The sequence below is a fragment of the Halictus rubicundus genome, chromosome 8 (assembly GCF_050948215.1).
Source record: "Halictus rubicundus isolate RS-2024b chromosome 8, iyHalRubi1_principal, whole genome shotgun sequence".
NCBI classification, from domain to species: domain Eukaryota; kingdom Metazoa; phylum Arthropoda; class Insecta; order Hymenoptera; family Halictidae; genus Halictus; species Halictus rubicundus.
In genome coordinates this window covers 18136030-18162214 of record NC_135156.1, presented here as the reverse complement: position 1 = coordinate 18162214, position 26185 = coordinate 18136030, and the positions used below count along the sequence as shown (strand labels likewise).

At 45.2% G+C, this 26185-nt stretch overlaps 4 protein-coding genes across 5 annotated transcripts; 2 read left to right on the top strand and 2 right to left on the bottom strand.

Annotated features, from left to right (window-relative positions):
• Positions 1-197: 197 nt before the first annotated feature.
• On the top strand, positions 198-1594 carry Gas41 (YEATS domain-containing protein 4 Gas41). The gene is made up of 4 exons (XM_076791989.1): positions 198-359; positions 528-809; positions 882-1062; positions 1173-1594. Exons 1-4 carry the CDS (start codon positions 309-311, stop codon positions 1343-1345), a joined length of 687 nt encoding a protein of 228 aa, XP_076648104.1. The 5' UTR covers positions 198-308; the 3' UTR covers positions 1346-1594.
• Positions 1595-1825: 231 nt separating this feature from the next.
• LOC143356363 (solute carrier family 25 member 35) lies at positions 1826-3999 on the top strand. Its single transcript, XM_076791982.1, has 5 exons — positions 1826-2271; positions 2604-2985; positions 3183-3401; positions 3468-3582; positions 3670-3999. Exons 1-5 carry the CDS (start codon positions 2237-2239, stop codon positions 3876-3878), a joined length of 960 nt encoding a protein of 319 aa, XP_076648097.1. The 5' UTR covers positions 1826-2236; the 3' UTR covers positions 3879-3999.
• Positions 4000-4105: 106 nt separating this feature from the next.
• LOC143356362 (solute carrier family 2, facilitated glucose transporter member 3) lies at positions 4106-10188 on the bottom strand. Of its 2 annotated transcripts, XM_076791980.1 has the most exons (9): positions 10026-10188; positions 8128-8183; positions 6647-6720; positions 6003-6110; positions 5607-5880; positions 5237-5530; positions 4753-5159; positions 4402-4673; positions 4106-4326 (listed from the first exon to the last, which is right to left on the bottom strand). In XM_076791980.1, exons 2-9 carry the CDS (start codon positions 8141-8143, stop codon positions 4227-4229), a joined length of 1545 nt encoding a protein of 514 aa, XP_076648095.1. In that variant the 5' UTR covers positions 8144-8183; positions 10026-10188; the 3' UTR covers positions 4106-4226. The 2 variants fall into 2 exon arrangements, with proteins under 2 accessions (XP_076648095.1, XP_076648096.1); XM_076791981.1 differs by lacking the exons at positions 8128-8183; positions 10026-10188 and adding an exon at positions 7009-7075.
• A 1460-nt stretch (positions 10189-11648) lies between these two features.
• Positions 11649-25925, bottom strand: LOC143356218 (putative chitinase 10). The gene is made up of 22 exons (XM_076791723.1): positions 25606-25925; positions 24152-24411; positions 23965-24018; positions 23275-23891; positions 22966-23151; positions 22070-22217; positions 21610-21960; positions 20489-20979; positions 19498-19915; positions 19112-19421; positions 18766-19040; positions 17860-18227; positions 17478-17786; positions 17214-17382; positions 16720-16931; positions 16275-16611; positions 14420-15339; positions 14023-14301; positions 13749-13934; positions 13353-13641; positions 12886-13250; positions 11649-11978 (listed from the first exon to the last, which is right to left on the bottom strand). Exons 1-22 carry the CDS (start codon positions 25923-25925, stop codon positions 11844-11846), a joined length of 6999 nt encoding a protein of 2332 aa, XP_076647838.1. The 3' UTR covers positions 11649-11843.
• Positions 25926-26185: the final 260 nt, after the last annotated feature.

Sequence of the window (26185 nt, the reverse complement as noted above, 5' to 3'; positions counted from 1 at the left end):
ATAGAAGCAGCATCCACTCTGGCATTATTTGGAATCCGCTGCTAATGATGCAGGTTCTGGTCTAGGCTAAAAAGATGATGCAGGTTCTGGTCCAGGCTAAAAATTAGACTAGATGGCAGCACTATTCCGGGGACACTGAAATCCCGGGAGTGAGCACTCTCATTTCCTCTCTGGTGGACGCAACTTCTCGCTACACTAGAGGTCGCTGTGATAGAGTTATCGCATCGATGTCGGTGTCAGTCGGTGTTGATGTTTTGTCATTAATAATGTTTATGAAATACGCACAATGAAAGACGAAATCAATCAAAATGATGGCTACAACGAACGAGTTCGGCCCTGATTCTGGTGGCAGAGTGAAGGTAAATTTGTTTTAAACACAATATCGTACAAGTATTCTTTTTTCATTAGTCTAACCTACACGCTTGCGGAACATCGACATACATAGCACTTCAATGTTTGACGTACAGACGTCTGTTCAGAGTATGATCATAATTTGGATAATAAACCGCGATCGCCCATTTTTCTAGGGAGTGACGATAGTGAAACCCATAGTGTATGGTAACGTAGCTCGTTATTTTGGTAAGAAAAGAGAAGAAGATGGCCACACTCATCAATGGACAGTTTATGTAAAACCATATCACAATGAAGACATGTCGACATATGTTAAAAAGGTGCATTTTAAATTGCACGAGAGCTATAACAATCCAAACCGTATTATGACAAAGCCACCCTACGAGCTTACCGAAACTGGCTGGGGAGAATTTGAAATCGTCATTAAAATATACTTCCATGATCCTAACGAACGTCCCGTGAGTACATTGTTAATGCTCCAGGAACGTCAATCGAACAGACACTAGTAGAAATTATTATGTACTTAATAGGTGACTATATACCATATATTGAAGCTGTTCCAAACAACACCTGAAATACAATTGGGCAAAAAAAGCTTAGTTTCCGAATTTTATGAAGAAGTAGTGTTTCAAGATCCAACAGCGTTTATGCAGCATTTACTGAATTCAGGCAAACCCATAACTCTAGGTGTCTGGCGTCATAACACGGATTGTATGTATATGTATAAATCATATTAATTATTAGTATAATAGTATCTATGGGACTTATGATAAAATTTAATATATTTATCTACACACGAAAATAATTGTTTACATGTTTAGTCGAAGCTAAGAAGGAATCTGTGATAAAAGCGATCATGGAAGCAAGAAACAAAATAAGACTGGATGTGATAGATCTCAAGGAAAAGTTAACTTTGGCAAAGGAGACAATTGCAAAATTTAAAGATGAAATTTCCAAGATTTCGAAGGCTGGAGGAGGTTTATCCGTCGCATAAAATAAACCACTAACCTATGTGAACTTTTATAATGGATAAAATAAGATGTACATAGACCTATCGCGAAGATAACTAGAAGTTTAATAAAGTTACCGATATTATACTTTTCTATTAATACCTAATTGTAAATGCCAATAAATTTATCAAATTTTTAACGAATATTACAGGATTGTGTTGATTAAACTTTACATTTAATTGTAGAATTACAAAATTATATATAAAAAATAAAGCAATATTTGAGAAAACAAATCTCTTTTTAATCGTCTTAAAATTGCCCTATAACAGCAGTGCAATTTGTTGATTTGAAAATGAAATCGAAAATGGTTCGTAAATTACATTAGAGGAAAATATTTTGCCTAGAATCCTAGAATATCGACAAATATTACGTGTCAATTATCAGTAAAAAATAAATTCAATCATTTCTGAAAATGTTTCATAGAATTTAAAAACATCAATTACACAACCCTTATCAGGGCATGCGCAGCAGAAACTTGGAAATGGTTGCCGAAAACTCATTAAACTTCTACATATATTCTGTAATAAACGCTCGACGGACCAATGACTCGCTTTACCGTAAGTCATTTTGGACAATAACTCGCGTTGATAACGCATCGTTGCTGATCCGCTTTCTTGGAATATTAAAAAATGTTATCGTTGTTTGATCATGACCTTGAACTGTCAAACGATGTTCCACACTTCACACGAAAGATATATGTAATTATCCGGAGGAATCACGCAGATGATGTAAATTTGCGGAACTTGGTGGTAAGAAGACCAGTAATGTCAGAAATAGGAACAGTGGTTGTACCGCATGACTCGGCCGAGTGACTCGATATAAATCAGTTTTTGGTAATTATTCGCATACGACAGTCTTGTTTTTCTATATGGGAAATGAGCGCAGAGCCGAGCGCGATCTACACCAAACCGTAAGCGTTTTTATTCTTGATTTTACGTGTCTACCTGTGATCGATGGTTTCGGTCCTTTACCGTTCAAGATACTTTTTCGGCGGATATCGGAATAAGTACTTACGCTCACGCGATCGCTTTCAACAGTTACGCAACAATGATTGCGATCCTACGCGATCGGCAGGCAATTATCCGGATTCGTATAATCAATTTCAAGTGTTCGATGCGTTATTCCTTCAATTCAATGAATCATCGATAATCAGATCAAAAAGTTGAATCAAATTTGATTCTCGTTTTTATCGATTCGAGAAACTTTAATAATTAATTTTTCCTTTTTCTTTTATTTCACTAGTTTAGGTATCGAGTTTGCAATCGGAGGATTAGCAGCAGTGGGTGCAGGATTCTTTACCAATCCGATCGACGTGGTAAAAGTACGTCTTCAGCTTCAGGGAGAACTAGAGGCACGCAACTCGTACAAGAAAATATACAAGAACACTTTACACGCAGCCTACATAATAGCCAAACATGAAGGAGCGCTTGCCCTGCAAGCAGGTATCGTACCGGCTCTCTACTTTCAAGTGGTACTCAATGGTATACGTTTAGGTATATACAACTGGGCGAAAGATCACGAGTTTATCACTAACAAAAAAGGAGACACTGCTATTTTCAGCACGGTAATAGTAACTGGAACAGCTGGGTGTATAGGAGCGGTTCTTGGCAGTCCTTTCTACATGGTAATCGACCTGTTTTTATTTCTTATTCTCATAATATTGTACATAATTGTATCTTATAGATGGTACACAGGTTCAAAGAATGGAACCATGAAACCATGACTAATTCACAGCATGACGATATGTAGATATAAAAGGATACTCTGTTTAGACAATATCGACGATCGAACAGGAACTGAGTAGACATGTCATTGTTACAGCTTAAGACACAGTTACAATCGCAATCGGCGCAAACGATAGCTGTTGGTCATCAGCACAATCATGCGGGCACATGGTGCACTTTCAAGTCTTTATGGAAGGAAGGTGGAATCGCTGCACTATACCGCGGTTGGTATGCTAACATACCACGCCTTTTCGTAGGCTCTGCAACGCAATTAACTGCTTTTGGTTTGGCAGCGGATTGGCTGCGGTCGATGCAAGTAAGTATCTCGAATACCGCATGAAGAGTGCGAATTTATATCGTTATGTCTTTCCATTTTTCTTAGGTACTCGTGAATCAACCTATACTATTAACGTTTACGGCCTCTTTGATCGGTGGCAGTTGCGTTGCGCTGACTATACAACCGTTCGATGTATTAGCGACAAGACTGTACAACCAAAGTAAGTTATTTATGCCTAATAATATTAAACTGCTCTGATGATAGAATTCGGAATTGCACGATTCTACTCGTTACATTGGACGTCTAGGAACCGAAGCAGGCGGTAAAGGTGCACTGTACAACGGTCTTCTGGACGCACTCGTTAAAATATTTCGAACGGAAGGAGTGACTGGTTTATACAAAGGACTTTTCCCGACGTGGATGAGAATAGCACCGCACACTGTACTGTGTTTGGTATTTTACGAAAAGCTAGATCAATTATACGATTCACTTAGGATTAACGCAAATAAAGCGTGATTGAATAACTATCCTGTATAGTCGTTGTAGATACGCGGGGATAAAAATTGTACTATTCTCAAGGCAACGTCGAATGTAATGTAAAGCGAGATAGAATAAATTTCAATTTCTTACATAGGCAGTGCTGTGTTTCATAATTCCATAATAATAATAATTCGTTGCTTAAGGCTTAAATAATCAGATTCTCGTGGTTTTCAATCTATAACGGGTTACTGACGAAGCATACATTTACAGGCAGATCTAAAGTTCACGTATTTAATGAATCAAATGGTCGTATAAAATTCAGTCAAAATTTGGTAGTTTTTGTATACTTATCCTTATCCATACTGTGTTCCAATTGTGTTTGACTTAAAAGACGCGTCTGGAATTCGGTCTCGAGGTAAACCCTTGACTTACAGATGCCGCAACGTCCATTGTACACTTCCCTCTCGTTTCAGGTAGATATATCCTGGTAAAATATTTACGTTACATTAGATACGCATCATTTCCTGACGAGTAAACTAGTATTTATTTGATTAGTTACCTAACGATTTGCCCCAAGATCAAAAGAAATCCAGCAAATATTAGAAAAGTGTATGGCCCTATAACAGCTTCGACTGTTGGGAACATCATTCCTACTAGGAAATTTCCACCCCAGTTAAAGACACTTCCAAGTGCCATTGCTATCGGTCTTGGACCAACATCGAATAATTCAGATCCAATAAAGTAAGGTATCGGACCAAGACCAATCCCATAGAAAATCACATAAGTTAGTACGGCTACCGTACACACAGCTGGCATAAACGATGCTGCGTGCTGTGGAAACACAAAAAAATTCGATTTGTACATACATAACCTTCAATTACATTCTACAGCTTCGATTACTGCCACTTACGATTAACAGTATAGATACGCATAAAACTATTAAACAGCCAAGGCACAAATAGACACTGCTGAGCAGAACGCCTCTCCTGTTTAAAGACGACATGACCGGTATCGATACGAGAGCCATCGCGATATTAGCTACCCCGGTTCCAAGAGTAGCAAACTCTGCTCCAGTTTTACCGAGTCCAGCATCCAGAAATATCGAATTTGAATAGTAGAAGACAACATTTATACCACTCATTTGTTGTCCAAATTGTATTAAACAAACTAAAAATAGTGGAAGCTTTAGACACGGGTCCCTTAATAAGCGTTTTATGGTCCAAGGTTCGGCTGTTGTTTTTGTTTCTATTTCTTTTTGTAACTTGGCAATTTCTACTTGTAAAAGCATTGCGTCCATATTACGTAGTCTACTCAGCTCTGGAACATATCGAAACAGCAGTTAGAACTAATATTACAATATGTCTGTTACTACAAGAATACCGATAGATACTGACCATCTAAAGCTTTTTGCTTCTGCTCTTTGATTATGTATAAATACTTTGGACTTTCAGGTAATACAATACATGTGAATATTAAAGCAAGCACACAAAGGGGAACAAAGGCTGCCAGCATATAATGCCAAGAGTCTTCGGTACCCAAGACTGTCTTGAGTCCAGCAATTTGTCCTAGAAACACTCCACACGTGACTCCTAGTTGGCATATTACTCCCACAGCACCGCCTAATCTGAGGGGTGCTATTTCTGCCATATACATTGGTACTATGCTCGTAGCAAAACCTCCAGAGAGACCTAAACAATCCGTATATTACTATCTTAATACGTATATTCGACGGACAATTGTTATACACAATATCTTGAAACCTACCCACAACTAATCGGCCTGCTAGGAGGAGTTCGATCGAATTTAATTTACGTATTAGAAGAAACATTGAAGCTCCTATAATACCAAATATGTTCCCAATACATAAAGTTCTTTTTCTTCCGTATCTGTCCGCTGACCAACTGGCAAGAAACGAACCAGTTACACCGCCGATAAGAAAAATCGAAACAACAGTGGACCAAATTATTTTCAGATTATTTTTTGAAATGTCCACGTCGTATCTCTCTTTAACGCTTTCATTGCAAAATTGTTCTATTAACTGGAATTTTTACATATGATTTGTTAATATCCACGCGTTAGATCACCCGTAATACATTGCAGAAAATTTCCCAGGTGAAAATGAATATTGAAATTTTTATTTGGCGTAGTAAGAATACTAACACTCGCTGCATTGTTTACCACCCCTATATTAAATCCTGTTGGCACTGCCGATCCCAAGCAACACGTAATGCCAGCCAATGCCAATATTGTGGTCCAACCACCCGATTCCTAAGTGAAATTCAAATTTGAAATATATTTCTCGATGAAAAAATGACCGATTAACTGTTTGACGTGCATAAAATTGTATATTAACAGATAACAGAAGATTGCACCTCTGTTTGTAAAAATGCAAGATAATAAAATGTTGTTTTCAAGTACAACCAGAACACGAAAATAATCCAACTGTTCATCCAGAAATTTGTTGTTTCCTAATTCGTGTTTACCAAAGAATGTATACGGTCCGATAACATGGTAAGATAACAACAGCTAACATTAATGTTTGATTCAACTTTGACACAGCAATAATATTCTCGCGCATAGTACATATTTGATCTGAATATTGTTTACATTATCTCCATTGAAAATACAACGATTGGCATGAAGAACACTGTGCCGTGTGCGTGTAATTCAACTGTCGATCAAATTCCTTACAATCGGACATCAACAGAACTCGCCAAACGTTCGAACAATTGAATAATCGACAAACAGACCTGTGCATGCTTCTGAATCGAAGTTAAATTACCGATCTACATAACGACGCTTACCGATCTTTCGTTTTGGTCGTCGGAGATGGGTTGACGCTGATGCTCAGCGTCCGTGAGAACGGCTGCATGGCTATCTGTAATTGCATTATACGGGTACAATTAAATTTCGACGTTAATCGAGGGAACAAGGATTGTTATTCTCTAGAATAGTATCTATAGACCGGAATCTGCTCTACATACACGAAACGACATCCTCTCGAACGTGTTCAGTAGTTCAATTCACAAGTACCTACTCAATGAATCAATACTTTTTCGTAGAAAAACTATCGCACTCGACAAAGGTCACGCGATACAATCAAGATAGCTTCTACTGCAAGGAACAGCATGTAAACAACGATGAACAAATTTTCGATAAATATTACCTAACGGCATGCTTGGTACAGCACGTGTTGCTGACACGACGACGTCAGACCGATAAACACGACATTAGCATAACATGGAAGAAAACGTATCTACATACATACACTTACATACACTTTACATACATGGCGTATATGCGTACCGTTTACCGCGTATACGACGTGTACGTAAGTAGATGTATATAATACGCGTAGGTACGTAGGTACAGAATGTATTTATCTACGTATCTTTGCTACGAGGGTAAGGTAGGTCTGGGTTACCTTTGATTGGCTTTAGGCTTCAGGCGTTAGGTTACCTTCAGGGTTACTTTTCATTGGTATAAGTAAATATATATATATTACCTATAGGTCTACATACATGCATGCATCTTTGAAAGAAATAAAGAATCTTGGAACAAGATTGCACGAACATTAAATTTAACCGGCTGTTTCTGGAAACGTAAGTGTACTCAGCAAATGAGTAATTTTCTACGAGTATTTTCCATTCGTATGCAACAGGACTTTGAATCGCTTATGGAACGCGATGAATAAGCGTTGACACACACATATGTAGTTGACGCTCGGTGAATGCAACTTTGAGTAGTGCGGAATTTAGTTTCATCGGAAAACGATACATTTGATGTCGTTACGAATAAATTGTCGGTATGCATATACACGTATCCAGTAATTTCCGTAAATACAATTAATCTCGGGACGAAAACCTTGAACCGTAGTCGGATGTGTGACAACACTTCCGTCAGATAGTTAACATTTACGATATAATAGCAAATCGATCGCGATGTCTGAAAAGGGGAAACATTAAAAAAATTAGAAATGCATATATATATATATTATCTTTTACATATACATATGAATGAACGGTGACGCGTAGATTTACTCTTACTATACTTATACCTATAATTGTAAATGTTACGTACATCTTCGATACGATATCCGAGGCTAATGAATAGTAAATTAAATGGGTGCAGACGTTTGCAAATGATCGTTGGAAACATCTAATTATACTTGTATTCTTCCCGAAGGTTAATCGAATGTAGCGTATAGCACTCCTTACTCCTTCGAAATCGAACACCGTTTCTTCGTTTTTAGAGAAATGTTAAAGATCCTCGTTTACCCACGTACCTTCGTACTCGAGCATGGCCTCTCATTTATCGATGCAAGGATGCGCGCGTCGCAATCTACGAAAAGAAACAGATTTTTGGATATGCGGCGATCACTCGTCGAAACTTTTCATTTCGTCTTGTTATGGTCTCGAGTTCTCGTTAATTTGAAGATTTCTCGACGGTCAACGACCGTAGACGGTTAATGTCGCGTCGCGTCGCGTCGGCGCGGCGGTGTACAGTGAATTCTCGTTGTATGTCAGTCCCGCCGTTCTTTTTACTGACGCGAATACGAAATCGGAGGTTCTCGCCGAGCATTTGAAATACACAGGCCACGCTGGAAACCTAAGAGTCATATCCGTCTACAAGTCATAAGAAACCTATGACTACTAAGCGCTAGTGACAAGCACACTGCGAAAATGTCCGTCTCCGATACAATGTTGCACGGAAAAGCGGACAGCGAGAGTCGTCGTCGCCGAGGAGTATGTCACGCATTGTCGGCTATATCGGTGTGAGACCACTACTAATCCAATTATAAAACTTCTTTATTTTTCGTTATTTTTTTATGAAACTTTTACCAACATATTCGTGGCACTTTTCTGATTGAAATGAAACCAAATGTGATACAATTCCGATGATATTTACTTGGGTAACGAGGGACGAAAGTTTCGAACGCAGAAAAGGACAGCATACGGGAATGAAAGAGCCGCGGAGAGTCGCGGCCGCCGCACAGTGGGTAATTTGGACGAAATCGGATTCAAAATCAAAGAACTTTCGATAGAAATGAGGAAGAGCGATGAAATTTTTTTAAAATTAAAGCTGAAACTTTGTAGAATATGGGAAAAATAGAGAGATTGTGGTACGAACGTTTTTTAACCTCGAGAAAATTCGTTACACGCGCACAAATTCAAGAAAATTTTAGTTTTTCCAATACCACGCGCGGAAAAATTTTTTTTTAACATGCTATACACCATTTCGCATAGATTTTTTCACGCTGATTTCAAATCTGGTCTTAAAATTTGTCTACGACCTCAGGATTTTGCAAAAAATAGATTTTTGTGACAAAAACTAATGAAATCATTTTTTCGTTGAAATGATTAGATGGTAATAATCTCCCTATTTTTTCCATGTTCTACAAAGTTTCAGCTTTAATTTAAAAAAAATTTCATCGCTCTACCTCATTTCTATCGAAAGTTCTTTGATTTTGAATCCGATTTCGTCGAAATTGCCCACTGTGCGCCGGCACGGATCAAAGCCCGCGCGAGCGCAGGCCTTTAAATGAAAAATTTAATTCCTTTATTATTAATCATTTTTTTATCAGACTTCCACCAATATATTCGTGATATTATTCCGATTAAAATGACACCAAACGCGATATAATTCGGATCACATTCACACTAATTGTCCGTTAATGTAATTGTTACGGGGAGACTTCCATCGTTCATTACACACGTAAATATCGTCGGAATTATATCATATTTGGTTTCATTTTAATCAGAAAAATGCCACGAATATGTTGGTAAAAGTTTCGTAAAAGAATAAAGAAGTTTTGTAATTGGATTAGTAGTGGTCTTCTGGTGCCACACCGATATAGCCGACAATGTTGTGACGGCGACGGCTCTCGAGCTTCGGCCACTCACCGTGTGAGTTTATCCACTGACTCAAAATTGTAAGGTTGGCACTGACTCCAAATTGTAAGGTTGGCACCGACTCCAAATTGTAAGGTGGACACTGACTCGTAACGAGAATTTACTGTATCGGCTGGCGACTCGGAATTGTGTGGGAAAACTGTGCGTTTCGAATTTCTAATCGGACAGAATCGTCGAAATCGGGCGCGAGGGAACACGTTTGAAACGGACGGAAATGATTCGACATCTACATCGTACATCTGAAATTCGTTCTCATGTCACCGATACTTACCGTTCACTCGAATCGGATGCGTCAAGTTCCGGGGTACACGACCACAGCCGATCGCTTCGTCGCGTCGCGCAACTGTCGGCCGACTAAGTATCTATTCGCGTAGAGACCGGTAAGTGAACCGATAGACCGATTAGACCGTGGACGGTAGACTGTACACCGTACAGCCGTAAACCGAACGCGAACAGTCATTACCCTCTCCCTCTTACCTTGCCTCGGTGTGTAGATAAATACCGCATACCGCATACCGCATACCGCCCGTTGCCTTTCCCCACCCCAAGGGGCTCGGTGATGCGCGTATCTCCTTCGCTCCGACCAATTAATTCTAACCTTGAGTGACTACTCTCACAGGAAGTACCCGCGAAAACAGATAAACCGTACACAGAGCCGCGTTATTAGAAAATTTTTCGTTTTCTTCTTTATTAGCCAGATGATAGCGTAATCTTACTCTTGACCGTGACATTCGTCTTACTATAAATCAGATTGCGCGTATCCCCTGTGTAACGCCCGAAGGGAGATGAGCGCGTTATCGAGCCGTATTTTGAATGTAGCCTAAGCGCAGGCACGTTACGATTACGTTACTGAACGCACCGCGCGTCAAATGACCGGTTCTAGGTTTTTCATTTGACAATTTTTATAAAGATGCGTTCACGAGCAATGATTCAATAAATATCTTTAGTAGAGCACGCATTGCAATAAGAACCGCGCAAAGTCTAAAGAAATTGTCATTTTTAGAAGGCAACATGTACCTGTTACATTTATAGCTCGGTAGGTTTAGCGTTAATCTAATAAATGGATTATCGGTACACCTGGTATTCGTTATCTGTTATTCGAACCGGTGCGGCCCGGCATTCCGACCGCATTGTATTAGACCTTTGAAAATTGGTGCCGAGTCGTTTTATCATTAAATGGTGCGGTACAGCCTTTTCGTCGCATCGTATTGTATTTTGGTTTACACAGCGATACTTTGCACAGACACGAAAACGAAACGAAATAGAAATACATAGAAATAGAGAGGCGCACGCGTCGCAAGAGACACGCTTTTTCAAACGACACGCGATCGCCCGGGGAAAATTATCGTCTGCGCGAATTTCCCGTTGGCGCCGCCTGTCTAATAATGTCTAGGTGTATCCTATACGTTTTTCCTCTAGACGAGCTCGAAGCATCGATTTCGCGTAATTGGCAATTGCGACGCGGTGAATCGAAGTGTTGTACAGTACAATATTTTATCTCACGATTCGACAGCAGCGGTTCGTTACGTCAGACCACGCGCGAGACCACATTCGAAACAACAAAGAACAAAAGCCGTCGGAATAAATCGACTCGTCCGTTGGTAATTTTTCTCGAGAAACTCGTAGACCAAGATTTATCACAGTTTTCTCGTACGTTCGAGCAAGTCCCTGTCCTGGGACAAATATTCGAGCGTATTTTTAAAAGTAAAAGATAACGTTGCCGGTGAGTGGGTAATTCGGCCGTTACGCGACATCAACGGGATTTAGGTAGAGCGCTTAGAGTACCCGCTCGGTGAACAAAGACCCGTTTCATCGTCGTTCCTCGTTTCTCATTACTTTTTTTTATTATCACGAGATTAGCCAAGTAATTGTATTTTATAGAGAGCCGGGAATATTATGCAAGACGAATGAAATCAAGTAGGCGCTCTGTTCACCGAGCGGTTCGACTTTCGGATGAGACCTCGAGGACTCGTTGAGCTTATCGAAATGTCGCGTCGGCACCACGTTCGAGGTCCGCGATCGAGATCCGCGAAAGTGGAGCGCGCAATGTCAACGAGATCTTGATCTTGGTCCTCCAGGCTGAGCGTCGTCAGCAATCTTCCGGTAGGGATTTTCCTTTTCCGTTTTCTCGCTCTTCGGCCCACTCGATCAGGTTACAGTTCGCCTTTTTCTCTTTCTCGGACTTTCCGGCATCGGCCGTCCGCCTCCGGAAAAGCTCGTTCGTCTGTGAATCGAAGCGCGAACGTTAGCTCTCGGTGATATGGCGTTTCCGTCAAGTTAGATCGCAAGATAGATGAGGAATAACCATTTCGTTCCTCGTACGAGGATGTACGAGTATGTACAGGGTGTATGAAAAGCAATGGTCACCCATCCTACGGGTGAATCTACAGTTCTGGATCGGTGGACAAAGAAACGAATGGACAGGGTGACAATGATTCGGTACGGGCCTAGCGACGAATGTCCCTTTAACACTAGAACTACCGGACCAGTCAAAATGACTGGTTCCTAATTTTCTCTTTTACAGTTACTGACATTGTGAAAATGTTTTCATCGGAAATTTTTTAATGAACCTCTTCATTGAAGCACAACATGTTCTACTGGTCATAACGATCAACTTTGTGAAAGAAACCATGGGTCGCATCTGAACCGTTCTCTTAAAAAACGATGTTGCATTTCTTATCATTTTTGCAGCTTCTTCCTTTCATTCTGTAGTTAGGGAAATAGGAGTATCATGATCATGATAATTTCATACCCAACGAGATAGCTTACTGATGGTACCCGCTGTATGACAGTACGCTATTTACTTATATATTCGCGCTGGATGTAAAAAATTTACAAACAAAGAAGCTGCAAAAATGATAAGAAATGCAACATCATTGTTTAAGTGAACGGTTGAGATGCGACCCATGGTTTCTTTCACAAAGTTGATCCTTATGACCGGTAGAACACGATTAAAAAACAAAAAATTTTTGTTTTTTTGACCTTGACTTTCAAGGTCAAGGTCAATTTTGCGGGGAATTTTTTTATGTCAATTTCCACCAAATCGTAGGTGTAAAATCACTCTATGACTGGCCGTGACATATAATTTTTTGACACCCTGTATACAAAATGAAAAGTAACCGAGAACTCGCCTGCCGCTGAGTTTCCGTCGACGGCGTCGGGCATTTGGCGTTCTCTGGCCAGTCGCATCGGTCCTCGTTCCAGTAGAGTCCCGGAGGACATGAGTGCTCGGTCAGTCTACCGAAATTGCATAAATAATACTTGGTGCAGTCTTTGTTGTGCGGTATGAACAATCTGTTGTGACAATCGTCGGGCGGCGAGATCGCTGGACGGTCGCCGGTTTCGATTTCCACGACGTCGTCGATGTCCACGGTGGTGGTCGACGAGGTGCTCGTCGAGGTGCCCGACGACGGGGTCGTCGGCTCCCATCCCCAGTCGGGCCGCTCGGAAGTCGTCGACTCTGTGCTGGACTCGGCCGCGTCGATCGTCATCGAGTCTAATTGAAACGGAACGTGCAACGTGTCTATTTATAGCGGATCATCGTCGACGAATCGATTGCAGAGATTCGATCGCGGACAGTCGCGTGTCCGACGCTTACCAGTCGCGATCGGACACAACGGTCCGCTCGGGTAGTCTCTCAGGACTCGGTTCATGGTCCGAAGAAGGGGGCTCGGCTCGCAGCCGCATCTATTCTTGAAGTCGTCCAGATCGAGGGCCCAGATCATGCCGCCGGCCAGATCGAGATCTCGTATCAATTCCGATTTCAGCTTGATCTGCTTCGCGTCGTCGAAGCTGACCCACTGATCGCCTTTGTACGCGTACGGGCCGATGCGCCGCTCCTTGTCCTCCACCACGGTCCAGCCCTTCTTCAGGGTTCTCTCGCAAATCTAAAACGAATCATGACACAGCCTGGAATCTTTGTTGAGAGCGTGCCGCTTGCTTTCCGGGTAGAAACCTCGAACATATGTATACATATAATACATGTAACAATTACTTCGTAATAGGACAGGAATCCTCTGGCTCTCGTGGCTTCGCCAGCCTCGCCCCCGCCATAGGTCGGAGCGTTCAGCCCCCTTTGACTTCTTTCCGCCAAGGAGAACGATTGCCCGTACAAGGGCGCGCCCATCACGAGCTTCTTCGCGGGAGCACCCTTTTCCATCCAGTAGTGAATCGAGAAGTTCTGAAAGATAAGAACGAATTCGAGGCATTGACCGATATCGCGTATACTATCTAGACACGATCAGAGTCGTGAGACGTTCGACGCGTACCGCGTTAAAGGTTGGCTCCCAGTCGTTGGGCAACTCGTAGAGAGGCGCTACGTGACCGGTTTTCTTGTCCCATTGGCCATGATAGTCGTAGGTCATCACGGAGATCCAGTCCAAATATTTGGCCAAGGTGGGCACGTCGTAGCCTTCGTCGATAACTCGTTTGCTCGGCGAAACTGCCGCGGACAGCAGCAATCCTTTCGGTTGAAAAGCCTCGCTCAGCTCCCTCACCAAGCTCGCGAAAGCTTCTTTGTCCGCAGCCGGACCCTTTTTGCAGTCCACCTTGAAAACAGTTGATTTTTAGGTTTACGCCTGTACTTGCATACTATTTACATACTATGCACGGCAACCGTGTCTGTACAGAGTGCACATATGCATAGAGTATCTCAGCTGTATTCACCTGCCAGCAGACTGGGTACTCCCAGTCCAAGTCCAATCCCTCGAACTCGTACTTTTCGATAAACGCTATAACGTTTTCAACGAATCGACGCCTGGCGGACGGTGAATTCGCCAGACGACTGTACTTATCGCCGGCGGAGTCGTTCCATCCGCCGATAGCCATCAACACTTTGATCCCTTTCGCCTTCAACGCCGCGACCCTCTCGTAGAACTTGTTGTCTATGTCCGCCCACGGATCGTGCGACTTGATCGTTAGCTGGGATCCGTCGAGCACGGCGAAACCGTATAGAACGTGGGTGCACAGATCGGTGTCGATGTCTTCCGGCAAGAATTTCCCGCCCTCCTGACGATACCAGGCCCAATTGGTGAAGTAGCAGATCACCTTGAACTGGTCCTTGACCGGATGGACCCTCGACGTCGTGGATGTCACTACCGTGGTTTCCGGAAGGACCGTCGACACCGTCGACGACGGTGGTCGTGGATCCAAGTCCGCCTCGTCTATCGGCGGTCTTTCGGGCTCCTCCAGCGTCTCGGGAGCTGGGGCCAATACCCTCTGAAGAGCGTGCATCAGCGGATGAGGCCCTTCCCCGCAACGCCCTCGGAAGTCGTCGAGGTCCAGAGCCCAGACCATTCCACCGGCCAGTCCCATGTCTCTGACGAACTGAGCCTTCCGCGCTATCGTTTCCGCGTCGTCGAAACCGACCCATTGATTGCCCTTGTACGCGTACGGGCCGATTCTATGCTCCGGGTCCTGGACAACGGTCCACCCGTGGTTGCGCACCCTGTCGCAGATCTCGTAGTACGCCAGGAACCCGGCCGCTTTCGTGAACTCTCCTGCATGGCCCGCGCTGCCGGGAACGTTCAGTCCTGTTCCAGCGGACGGATCGTTTATCGAGAACGTCTGCCCGTACAGCGGCATACCTAGAACGAAATATATTCTACATCGATTTTTGTTCGTCGAGGTTTTCTTTGAAACGATTCCCGAAACGATCAAAATCAACTCGAAGCCCAAGGATGCTTTAGATATTCGGTATATGTACATATATACATAGCCACTACTATGGTATACGCAGAGAGGAAATGAGAGTGATCACGCTCGGGGTTTTAGTGTCCCCATTTTTCCGCAGCATCTTTTTAGCCTGGAACAGAACCTGCATCAACTTTTTAGCCTGGAACAGAACCTCCATCAACTTTTTAGCCTGGACCAGAACCTGCATCATCTTTTAGGCTGGATCAGAGCCTACATAGAACAGCCTCTTTTAATATAGGAGTAGTATCCATTCTGGCATTATTTGGAATCCGCTGCCAATGATGCAGGTTCTGGTCCAGGCTAAAAATTAGCTAAAATCCCGAGCGTGAGAACTCTCATTTCCTCTCTGGTATACGTATACTATCGGTATACAAACATACGTACGTATACATAGGTAGCATAAACTGTTTCATCGATTAACACATTCACGACGGAATGTACCACCGGTGGCATAAATACAACTGCCAATATACGGCCCCGATGTGTTAACACTTTACCGACTGGTAACCTATTCATCGTCTTTTTGTCCTCGACGCTTACCGACCGGTAGCCTAATAGTTTATTAGTTTGTTAGTCTATTAAATCTGCTGGCAGAATTTGGGTACCCTATTTTTGTATCTAGCGTTTATACACCTTCAGCGTCTGACCTGCCCAGTATAATCTGACACTTAATGGGTTAGGACGGCAAGAGAAACGGAGCCGGTGTCAGGGAAGTGTTTACGGCCAAATGACCGGTGTGACGTGTGTAGTACGTTCAACCCCTACCGGTCGGTCAAGTTTTAATCTAGAAGATCGGTCTCGGTGGCGCGGAATCGAAGCAACGCACCCATCACGATGCTGCGACGCGGCGCGCCCTTCGAGATCCAGTAGTTGATCGAGTAGTTCGCGTTGAAGTAATAGTAATCGTCCTCCGGGTGGTAGTAGAGCGGCGCCACGTGGCCGGTCTTCTTGTCCCATTGCCCGTGGAAGTCGTAAGTCATCACTGCGATCCAGTCCAAGTACTTGGCCAGGGCCGGCACGTCGTAGCCTTCGTCGATCACCTTCTTGCTCGGCGAGACGGCGGCCGAGAGTAGCAAGCCCTTCGGCTTCAGCTCGTTGCTCAGCTCCATCAGCAGATCCGCGAATCCTTGCTTGTCGGAGGCTGGACCCTTCTTACAGTCGACCTGCGAGAAGAATCATCGTCATCGAGTGTCGTCACCGTGTCGCCACCGAATCCGAATATTCGAATTCGAGTCCGGTTGCTTCGTTCGATCCGATCGCGTTTTACTGACTTGCCAGCAGACAGGGTACTCCCAGTCCAAATCCAGCCCGTCGAAGTCGTACTTTTCGAGGAACCGGATCGCGTGCGCGATAAACTTTTTCCTGGCAGCGGGATCGTTCACCAGACGACTGTACTTGTCCCCGGCCGAATCGTTCCATCCGCCGAGCGCCAGCAACACCTTCAGTCCTCGCTTCTTGTAGGCGACCACTCGCTCGTAGAAACCTGTTCGAACCGAGTAGACGAGGGTTGCGAGTCGCGAGTTGGCTCCGAGTAGTAGATACAGTGAATTCCCGCTATAAGTCAGTGCAAGCCTCGCGTTTAAAAGTCATTGGAACTATCCACACCGCCGCGGGGTATACGATACATCGCTGTCCGTTTCTACGTGGAAAATTGTATCAGAGAAAGACAATTTTCTCAGCCATCTTGTCACTATCCGTGAGCGTGTCATGACTTATAGCGGGAATTGACTGTACAGTTTGACGAAACGAGACAGGGGCTACGCACGGTTGTCGTAGTCGGCCCACGAATCGTGGGCTTTCACGGTCAGCTCCGAATAGTCGAGCACGGCGAATCCGTAGACGATGTGCGTGCACAGAGTGTGGTCGATGTTCTCGGGAAGGTAGCGGCCGACGCCTCTCCTGTACCAGGCCCAGTTGGTGAAGTAGCAGACGATCTATCGAACACGATTTCAAGAAAACGATTTGCTGCCTCGTGCCTCGGTCGAGAGCCGAGTTCGCCGAGAGTATTATAGACGCTATCGAACTTTACTTTGTAATATCCTGAGATCGGAGAGACTTTCTCGGGATCCACGGTTGCCGAGGATACGGTGGTCGTGGTCGGTGGTTGGGCGGTGGTGCTAGGTTCCCAGGGTTTCGCGGTACTCGACGCCGCAGAATCCTGCACCTCAGCCGATTCCTCGTCCTGGCAGTTGGCTCGAGCCGGCCAGTCGCATATCCGAGTGTTCTTGTTGAAGTGCAGTCCCGGAGCACAGTGGAAGGTCTCGTGGCGTCCCCATAGACAGGCTCGATAGCTCTCGCAGTCTCCAGGCACCCCGGTGTAGCTGCCCGGAACGCACGGCTAAACCAAACGAGAAAAACGGTCGATCATCCGGGCAATAACAACCAGCAAACGAAGAAGAACGATCGCTCACGCTCGATTTAGCAGACACCATCAGCGCGCCGCTTCTCGCCGGCTTCTCGACGCAAGGGTTCTTGAACGCCCAGTCACACATGCTCCTTTTCTCGTTCCAATTCAGGCCCGGGCCGCACTGCTGCGCGACCAGATTCCCGTTCACGCAGACAAAGAAGTTTGTGCACGAGTTCGGGTAAGGGTAATACTGTCCGTGCTCGCAACGCTTCTCCGAGATCCCGTTGGGAATTTCGACAACGGCCGGCTTCCGCGTCGTGGTCCGTTGAGTGTTGATCGTCGTCGGTCTCTGAGTGGTTCTCCTCGGGGTGCTGGTGGATGTGGCGACGCTAACGGTAGTCCACGACGAGGACGGCTTCTGGGTCGTGGAGTCTGCGGAAAAGACAGATCACTGTAGCGACAAAATATTTCATAGGCGGGCGCTACGTATTTTGAGCAGTGTAACGGTTAGGTATATCGCAATACAATACTTCTAATCAGCGGACGAGACAGTCTGTACCGTTCCGGAGAGCCAGACCCTATTCGTATCCATATCAAAAGAAAAACGGCTCCGAGGAAACGACGACTACGACGGGACGGTATCATCTTCGGAGCGGACACCGTGTCACGTCGAGTACAATTGTTGACTGATTTACAGAAGGGAAGATGTTACCGCGCATCGCGGTCTGGCTTGCCCGGAGGCGGACGCGGTTACAACATCGGTGGAAAAATGTGCGCAGGAGTAGTAGCACGGTAAACAGGTTTGCGACATGTTTGCGCTATCGACGATAAATATTCGTCGACTCTCTAAAGTTTAAACGCGCGTCGGCCAGTTGATTCTTCTACGCGCGAGCATGTTTTCTTTCCATCGAAATTGGTCTAATTCGCCTGGCGCGTGGTAATCTCTCTATCAAGCACGAGATAACCGGACAACGAATCGAGGACAGGCGTTTACCGGTTGACGATTGACATTTCGCCGCGGCAGGCCAGTCGCAGATTCCTCGGCCTGCGTCCCAGTGCAATCCGGGCGCGCATTGTTCGCGCCTGAGCTCGCCGAGGACGCATCTATAGTAGTTGCCGCAGTTCGCCGGATCCGCGGTGTACTCCCCCGTGTTGCACGGCGCCGAGGATCCAGACGTGGAGGACTCCCACGGCTTCTCCGTGGCCTGCGTAATGGTCTGTAGGGTCGTCTGCTCGCTGGTCGGTCTGCAAAAACGTTTGTCGTTACTTTTCCTCGAGAAGAAAAGTTTGCTGGTCAGAAACGCCGAGCGTCGTACTTGATCGTGGTCGAGGTCGAGGTCGAGGTCGGGGTCCAAGTAGTCCAGGTCCAGGACGTGCTGCTCCGGGTCGTGGACTCCGGCTTTTCGCTCGGTTTCGGAGTCCAGCTTGGCCAAGTTGTGGCCTGGGTGGTGGAGCTCGATCCTGGAGACCAAGACGGCCAGGTGGTCCCGGTCGGTTTTGTCATCGACACGGTGGGTCGAGGAGTGTCCTCCACGGCGTCGCTATGAGTGGTCAGAGTGGGTGGTTGAGGCGTGACCGGCTCGACCGGTCGTCGACAGTCTTCCGTCGGCTTGGTCTTCAGACGACCTACGAGACCGGGAACGAAACCGAATGAAAAGTGTTCTCGCAGGACATAGGAAAACAACACGATCGATGCTACTACCCAGTGCCCGGTTGATGGTCCGGAGCAGATGGTACGGCTCCGAGCAGCAACGATTCGAGAAATCGTCGAGATCGACGGTCCACAGGCTGGCGCCTCCGTAGCCGTTCAGCGAGATGTGTTGTCCCTTCGCGAACACGCTCTCCTGGTCCTCGTAGCCGACCCATTGGTCCTTGTAACGAGCGCTCGGGCCTGGCCCGTGTTTCCAACCTTTGTTCTTCAGCCTGTCGCAAATCTCGTAATAGGCCAGTATGCCGGGCTGCCTGGTGAACTCTCCCGAGGCTCCGGGCCCTGTGGCGGGGTCGCCCAAATTGAACAAGCTCTCGCTGGACAGCCGATAAGCTTGACCGTAGAACGGCACGCCCATCAACAGCTTCGATCTATCCGCGCCGAGACCGACCAGGTACTCCAACGTTGTATTCTGGAAATGCGAACGATGCGACAGAGTCCAACGTTGAGTTAATACTATTCCTACCGCGACCGGTCAAATGACCGTTTTTAAAATTTCAATTAGAATTTCCTATATACAACGTAATTGAATCGCCTTTAAACTTCACAACACGTAAAGGTCATAGTATTACAGGTCGTTGGATTCGTCTTCACCTCGGCTATCACATAGCGATAATAAAAATATATGATTCCATTGAGAAAAATATCGATGACCTTGAAATCTTGTAAAAAAATGACCTTGAGAAAAAATTTTTATCCTCGTCAAATTCGCCCGTTGAAACAGTACAACTTTACTCTGTGGAGATTTTTTGTACAACGAATAATAACCGAGATATTTAGGTGTTCCCATTTAAATGCCCCACCCTGTATACTCCTAAATAAAAGAAACTATATTTTTATACTGTCAAATTGGCTATTGTCTTCATTCTATATTGAAATATATAAGTTGTGCTAAAGACCGGTCACTTGACCGGTCGCGGTAGGAATAGGTATACGCGAAGTGTCGGTAGGAATATTGTTAATAATCCAACTTAATACAACGTACGACGTTGTAGAACGGATTGGTGTCGCCCGGAGCACCGAACAACGGCGACAAGTGTCCGGTTCTCGACTCCCAGGCCCCGTGGTAGTCGTAGCTCATCACCGACACGAAGTCCACGTTGTCCGATATCTGCTGCACCTCGTACGATCTATCGATCACCTCTTTGTAGCCGGACAGAGCGACGGCCAACGCGAGTCTAGGCTGTTGCCGATCGAATTCCTGCTTCAACTCCTGGATAAGCTTGGTGAAGTTTGGCTTGTCGGTGTCGGGACCCTTTCTGCAGTCGCTCTGCCAGCATTTCGGATAGTTCCATTCGAACGAGAGCCCGTCGAAGTTGTGCTTGCGCAGAAAGTTCACGGCCGAGACGACGAACTTCCGGCGACTGGCCACGCTGTTGATCATGCGTGAGTATTTGTCGCCGGCGCTGTCTGTCCACCCTCCGACCGCCAGCAACACCCTCGGTCCATCTATCTTGGTTATTCGCTCGTACAAGTCTGCGAAAGTTCCGATATTTAAGAAGAATGAAATCTCTTCAACTCTCGCTTACCGTTTAGCTAAATCAGAAACCTGCAGTGCCTCAACATTACCAATCCCATTTACTGACCTGTACGAGGAGTTCAAGAGAAATGCGAATATACAAACCAAAAGGACTATAAAAGAGCAAGGCTTGATGAAGGGGAAAATATTTTTCAAACAATATTATACTGGAAGGTCTAAGCCACGGTTTAAACACGAGCGGCTCTCACGAGAATTTATTGTGACTATTAATCGGTGCAGAGCCGATCATTATAGTCTTAATGAATCTCTATTTCGTGTGGGAATTGTTAGTGACCCGAAACGCGACTGCGGACATAGTAGTTAGGACATTAATCGTATTGTGTGGCAATGTAGCCTCTTCGATTTACAGCGATCTGGGCTAACTCAGCAGTTGCGTGAAATTAACCTTCAGTTGCCCTTGAGCTTGGAAATGTTGGTTGCCCGACCCAACATTGGGGCTTGTCTTCTTATTTTTAAGTTCTTGAAAGAATGCAAGCTGCTAATTTGATATAACTTAGTGTGGACTGTGTATGTATGAATGTGTATATGTAAATTGTCTCAGTGCAGCAGAAATAGCTCTCGCTTACTGTGTTCTATGTCCGCCCAAGGATCGAACGGCTGCAACAGCAACGTCTCCGGATTCAGGCCAGCGAAAGCGTAGACCACGTCGGTGCAGAGCCGCGGGTCCAGACGTTCGGGAACGAATTTCCCTTCCCCTTTGCGGTAAAGGGACCAAGAGGTCACGTAGCAAACCACCCGCGGCCCTTTCGTCGTCGAGATCTCCAAGTGCTGCGGCTGCGTTTCCCTCAGATCGGAGGTCTGATCTTGCAACCGTTGCACCTGACCGGGTGTACAAACTTTCGAAGTTGCTCTGACGCAACGGCCCCCTTTGGGATCGAAGAATCTCCCGTATCCGCAGCTACCGTGATACCTAATACCTGTATCGTCGCGTAAACAGAATGTCAATTGATTACAACGTTAATTTCTACTTTTTGTCTATCGTTCGTATCGCGGAAGCAAATATGTAGATGGTTCCGTTCGCGTTACCGTCGTGACAGGAGTAAAATCCGGAACAGTTTTCAGGGTCGCTGGCAAGGCCGTCCCGAGAACATTTGTTCGACTCCTGCGTTTCGTCGTAAAACCCTATCGACTCGGATGCGGCGCTCAATATAGGCCACGGCTCTCCGCAGATACCCTGGTGAAAAGAAAAAAGACATTTTGTTTATCGGGGAAGAATTTTCTTCTTCCGTTCGAAGAACACCTCGTCGAACGACCAAGGCAAGCAGGTATGCAAAGTAGGTGTGTACGTTGCGTAGTGGTTCAGAATCGTAAAGTAAAGAGTAAAATTGCAATTGGTTGAAATTGCAAAGAAAATACTTTTTTGGAACATCTGTAGCTCATTGCAACATTGCCCGATTTTGATGAAATTCCCAGAACATGTATAATTAATACAGATCTACAAATCGCACTTTCTACATTTTCAATGCAAGTCCACGTAAAAAAGTTGCAAAATAGAACATTTAGTATTTTCCCTGCAATTTCAACCAATTTGCAATTTTTGTAAAAGATTGTTTTCACTTTGTATAGCAAACCGATTGTTCTAACTTCTTTAAAAAAATCCAAGCCTCATGGTCCGATATTAACCCTTAGTATCATTATTCAAAATATTTGTTACATTATTAAATTTGTTTGTATTTAATAAGTTACTAAACATTTCGGTATTGTACAAGTAAATTGCACCATTCTCGTATATATAACATGAAAAAAAAATATAGAAGCGAAATATTCTAGGTCGGAAGAAATATTTTGTTTCGGAGTTAAAATAGCTTCGAGTGCAAAGGGTTGACAAAGTTACGCGATTTTTAAAAGCGTCCGAATATGTGTGGTAAACACTGTGTTTTACGAATCTGAACGATGAAGAGTCCGGCCGACACGTCCCATACCTGAAAGTCGTCCAGATCGAGAGACCACACGGAAACTCCGCCGAGTATGGCGGATCTCGCATAAGCGGCTTTAATCTTGACCGCGAGCGCATCCTCGTAACCGATCCATTGGTCTCCCCGTTTTACGTAGGGTCCTTCCTCGTCCCTTCCAGAGATCCACTGTTCGTTCTCCAATTTCTCGCAGACCTTGAATCGATCGTGATACAGGAAAATCGATAAAACACGGTAACAAGGGTCACAAGGTAATCAAGGAGCGAGCAAAGTACGAATTTGCATTGATTGCAAATAATTGCAGGTAATTGTACCTACCTCGTAATAAGCCATTCTTCCGTTGGGCAGGTTGGCGTAAGCATCCTGGTTTCCGGGACCGAGGATCGGCGCACCGACATCCGTAGAGTTTCCAAATTTAAGGGTGTACCCTTGACCGAACACCGGTAGACCCAGAACGATCTTGGATCTGTGATCGCGGGGTACCCGATCGATCCACTTGTTCGTCAGCCGAGCGACGTAGTTCAAGGGCGCCGGATGAAGGGCCAGTTTCTCGCGGCGAAACGGCGGGCTATCTCGCCACGCTCTTAAAAGAATCAAATCGGCCACCGAGCCGATCTCCGGATCGACCGGATCCTCCGGTCTCTGCGCCACCGCTAAAATATACCCGCGAGACGTCAGAGATTTTTTAACGATCCCGAGGAGCGACCGGAGGCCGTTCGGATTCTCGGACGAGCTTTCCCAATCGATCTCCGCTCCGTCGAGATCGCGATCCTCTAGGAAGCTGGCGATAGACTCGGCCAGTTTATCGCAGTGCACGCTGCAATGGTTCTCGACCACCTTCGAGAACAGTTTTCCTCTGTTGGGAGCGGCGATCGAGACGAGTACTCGCAGCCCCGGATTTTTCGATCGGTGTCCCGTTACCGCTTTGTATCCACCTGTTCGGATCGCTCGAATAAATTAACGGTTCGTTTCGCTGGCTATATTTTCTCGCACGCGCGCTCGAGTTACCTTTGATCTCGTCGTATTCGCGATCCTTTGAGACGACCACCAGCTTCTCCGGATCTGCAAAAGTATCGTTTGTCGATTTAACCGTGATTACTCGTCGCGCCGAGTCTCTGGACAATGTTCGAATTCCGAAATTCAGGGATCTTGTCCAGGGACCGGCAGAGATTTAGCTTGTTGGCTGGTTCGGTACCCAAGGTCGCTGCGGCGTACACCAAATGGGAACATTTGTGGACCGGAATCGACCGTGGAAACAGGGAGAACGGTTCCGTTCTGTGGACCGCGCTCGAGTCGAAATGGCAGACCACCTTCGGATCGACGATCCGCTGCGTTCTCGTCAGGGCCGGTGGTACGAGGGCCGCGATCCAGATCGACTCGTGGTCCAGACTGCTGCTGACGAAGGGAGCCTCGCGATGCTCCACGGCGTCCCTTAGCGGCACCCTTCCGTCGGACCTGCAACAAGTTCCACCTTACTAGTTATCAGTCCATTACCACCCAGCCGTCGCGTACAGCTTCGGGTCCACGGTTTACTATCAATATTAACACTAGAACTACCGAACCAGTCGAAATGACTGGTGGATGATTTCTTCTTTCACGATTACTGAAACTATGAAAAAGGTTTTCATGAGAAATTTTTTAATATATCTCTTCTTTGGAGTACACGTTACCATAAAAATCGTATGAAACCTGAGCAAATTCAATCTTTCTGTTATCATAAAGGGATAAGTCTAAGTCACGTTTAGGGCTCGGTAGTTGTAGTGTTAATAGCAATACAGGGTGAGGCGCCAGAAACAGGCCACCTGAACAACTCTATTGGTGTTAGGAAGAAATGCATCAGACGGAACTTGCTTGGTTTCTAGGGGGCATTAATCTGATGTTAGTAGCATTTTTGTAGGTGGACGCGTAAAGGACATATGAAGGTCAACTTGATTTTTTAAAATGGAATGTCCCATTTTTTATACCATAGATCGATAGAGTATCAAAGTCTGAGTATAAAAGCGTTGACCTTCATATGTCCTAAACCTAATGGTTAACGAGATATTATCGAAAGAAGAAAGAGAATTATTTCGATAATATCTCGTTAACTATTAGATTTAGGACATATGGAGATCAATACAGTTTTACTCGGAATTCGATAGTCTATCGATTCATGATACAGAAAGTAGGTCTTTCCATTTAAGAAAATCAAGGTGACCTTGAAATCTCCTCTATGCCTCCACCCACCAGTCAAAACCGAACCAGTTAAAACGACTGGTGGATGATTTCTTCTTTCACGATTACTGATTCTATGAAAAAAGTTTTCACGAGTACATGTTACCATAAAAATCGTATAAAACCTGAGCAAATGCAATCTTGCTGTTATCATAAAGGGATAAGTCTAGGTCACGTTTAGGGCTCGGTAGTTCTAGTGTTAATGTCGTCGATCGGACAACGAAACCGAACCAGTTAAAATGGCTGGTGGATGATTTCTTCTTTCACGATTACTGATTCTATGAAGAAGGTTTTCACGAGTACATGTTTACCACAAAAATCGTATGAAACCTGAGCAAATGCAATCTTGCTGTTATCATAAAGGGATAAGTCTAGGTCCCGTTTAGGGCTCGGTAGTTCTAGTGTTAATGTCGTCGATCGGACAACGAAACCGACCGTTTAATTTCCTGCAAAGGAGAGCTCGCACTGTCAAAGCCGGGCCGAGGATCGACGGCGTTCGAAGGCAGAGCCTCGACAGCGTCGCGCAGCGGGTATCTCATCGACCCGTATTCTTCGTGGGTGACGGACCCCTCGACCAAGTTGTCTATCATCGGTGGGCTCTCGACGTCTCCTCTTTGGAACGAAAGGACGTCGATCGTCTCCGCGTCCACTTCGAGCGGAGGCGGTAACAGCTCGCGAGTCGGCACCCGATCGAGATGAGAAGGCCCTGCGGCCGAAAGGCCTGCCAGGACCAGGACCAGCATCATCGGTGTCATCTGCGGAGACGGGAAACCGATTAACATCCTCGAGGAGATCGCATAACAACACATAATATACTATACGGGGTGAGGCACTAACTATTGCCAAAAAGATGCATGGGACAACAGGGGCTGTAATATGGCGTCAGTCTTTTTTATCGAGGTGGAGTCGCTTCAGAGATGTGAAGGTCACCTTTGGTTTTTTTTAATAGAATTCTATGTTTCGGTACCTGTTCTCTGATACTGGCTATTTAGACGAATCCAACGAGCTGCGACTT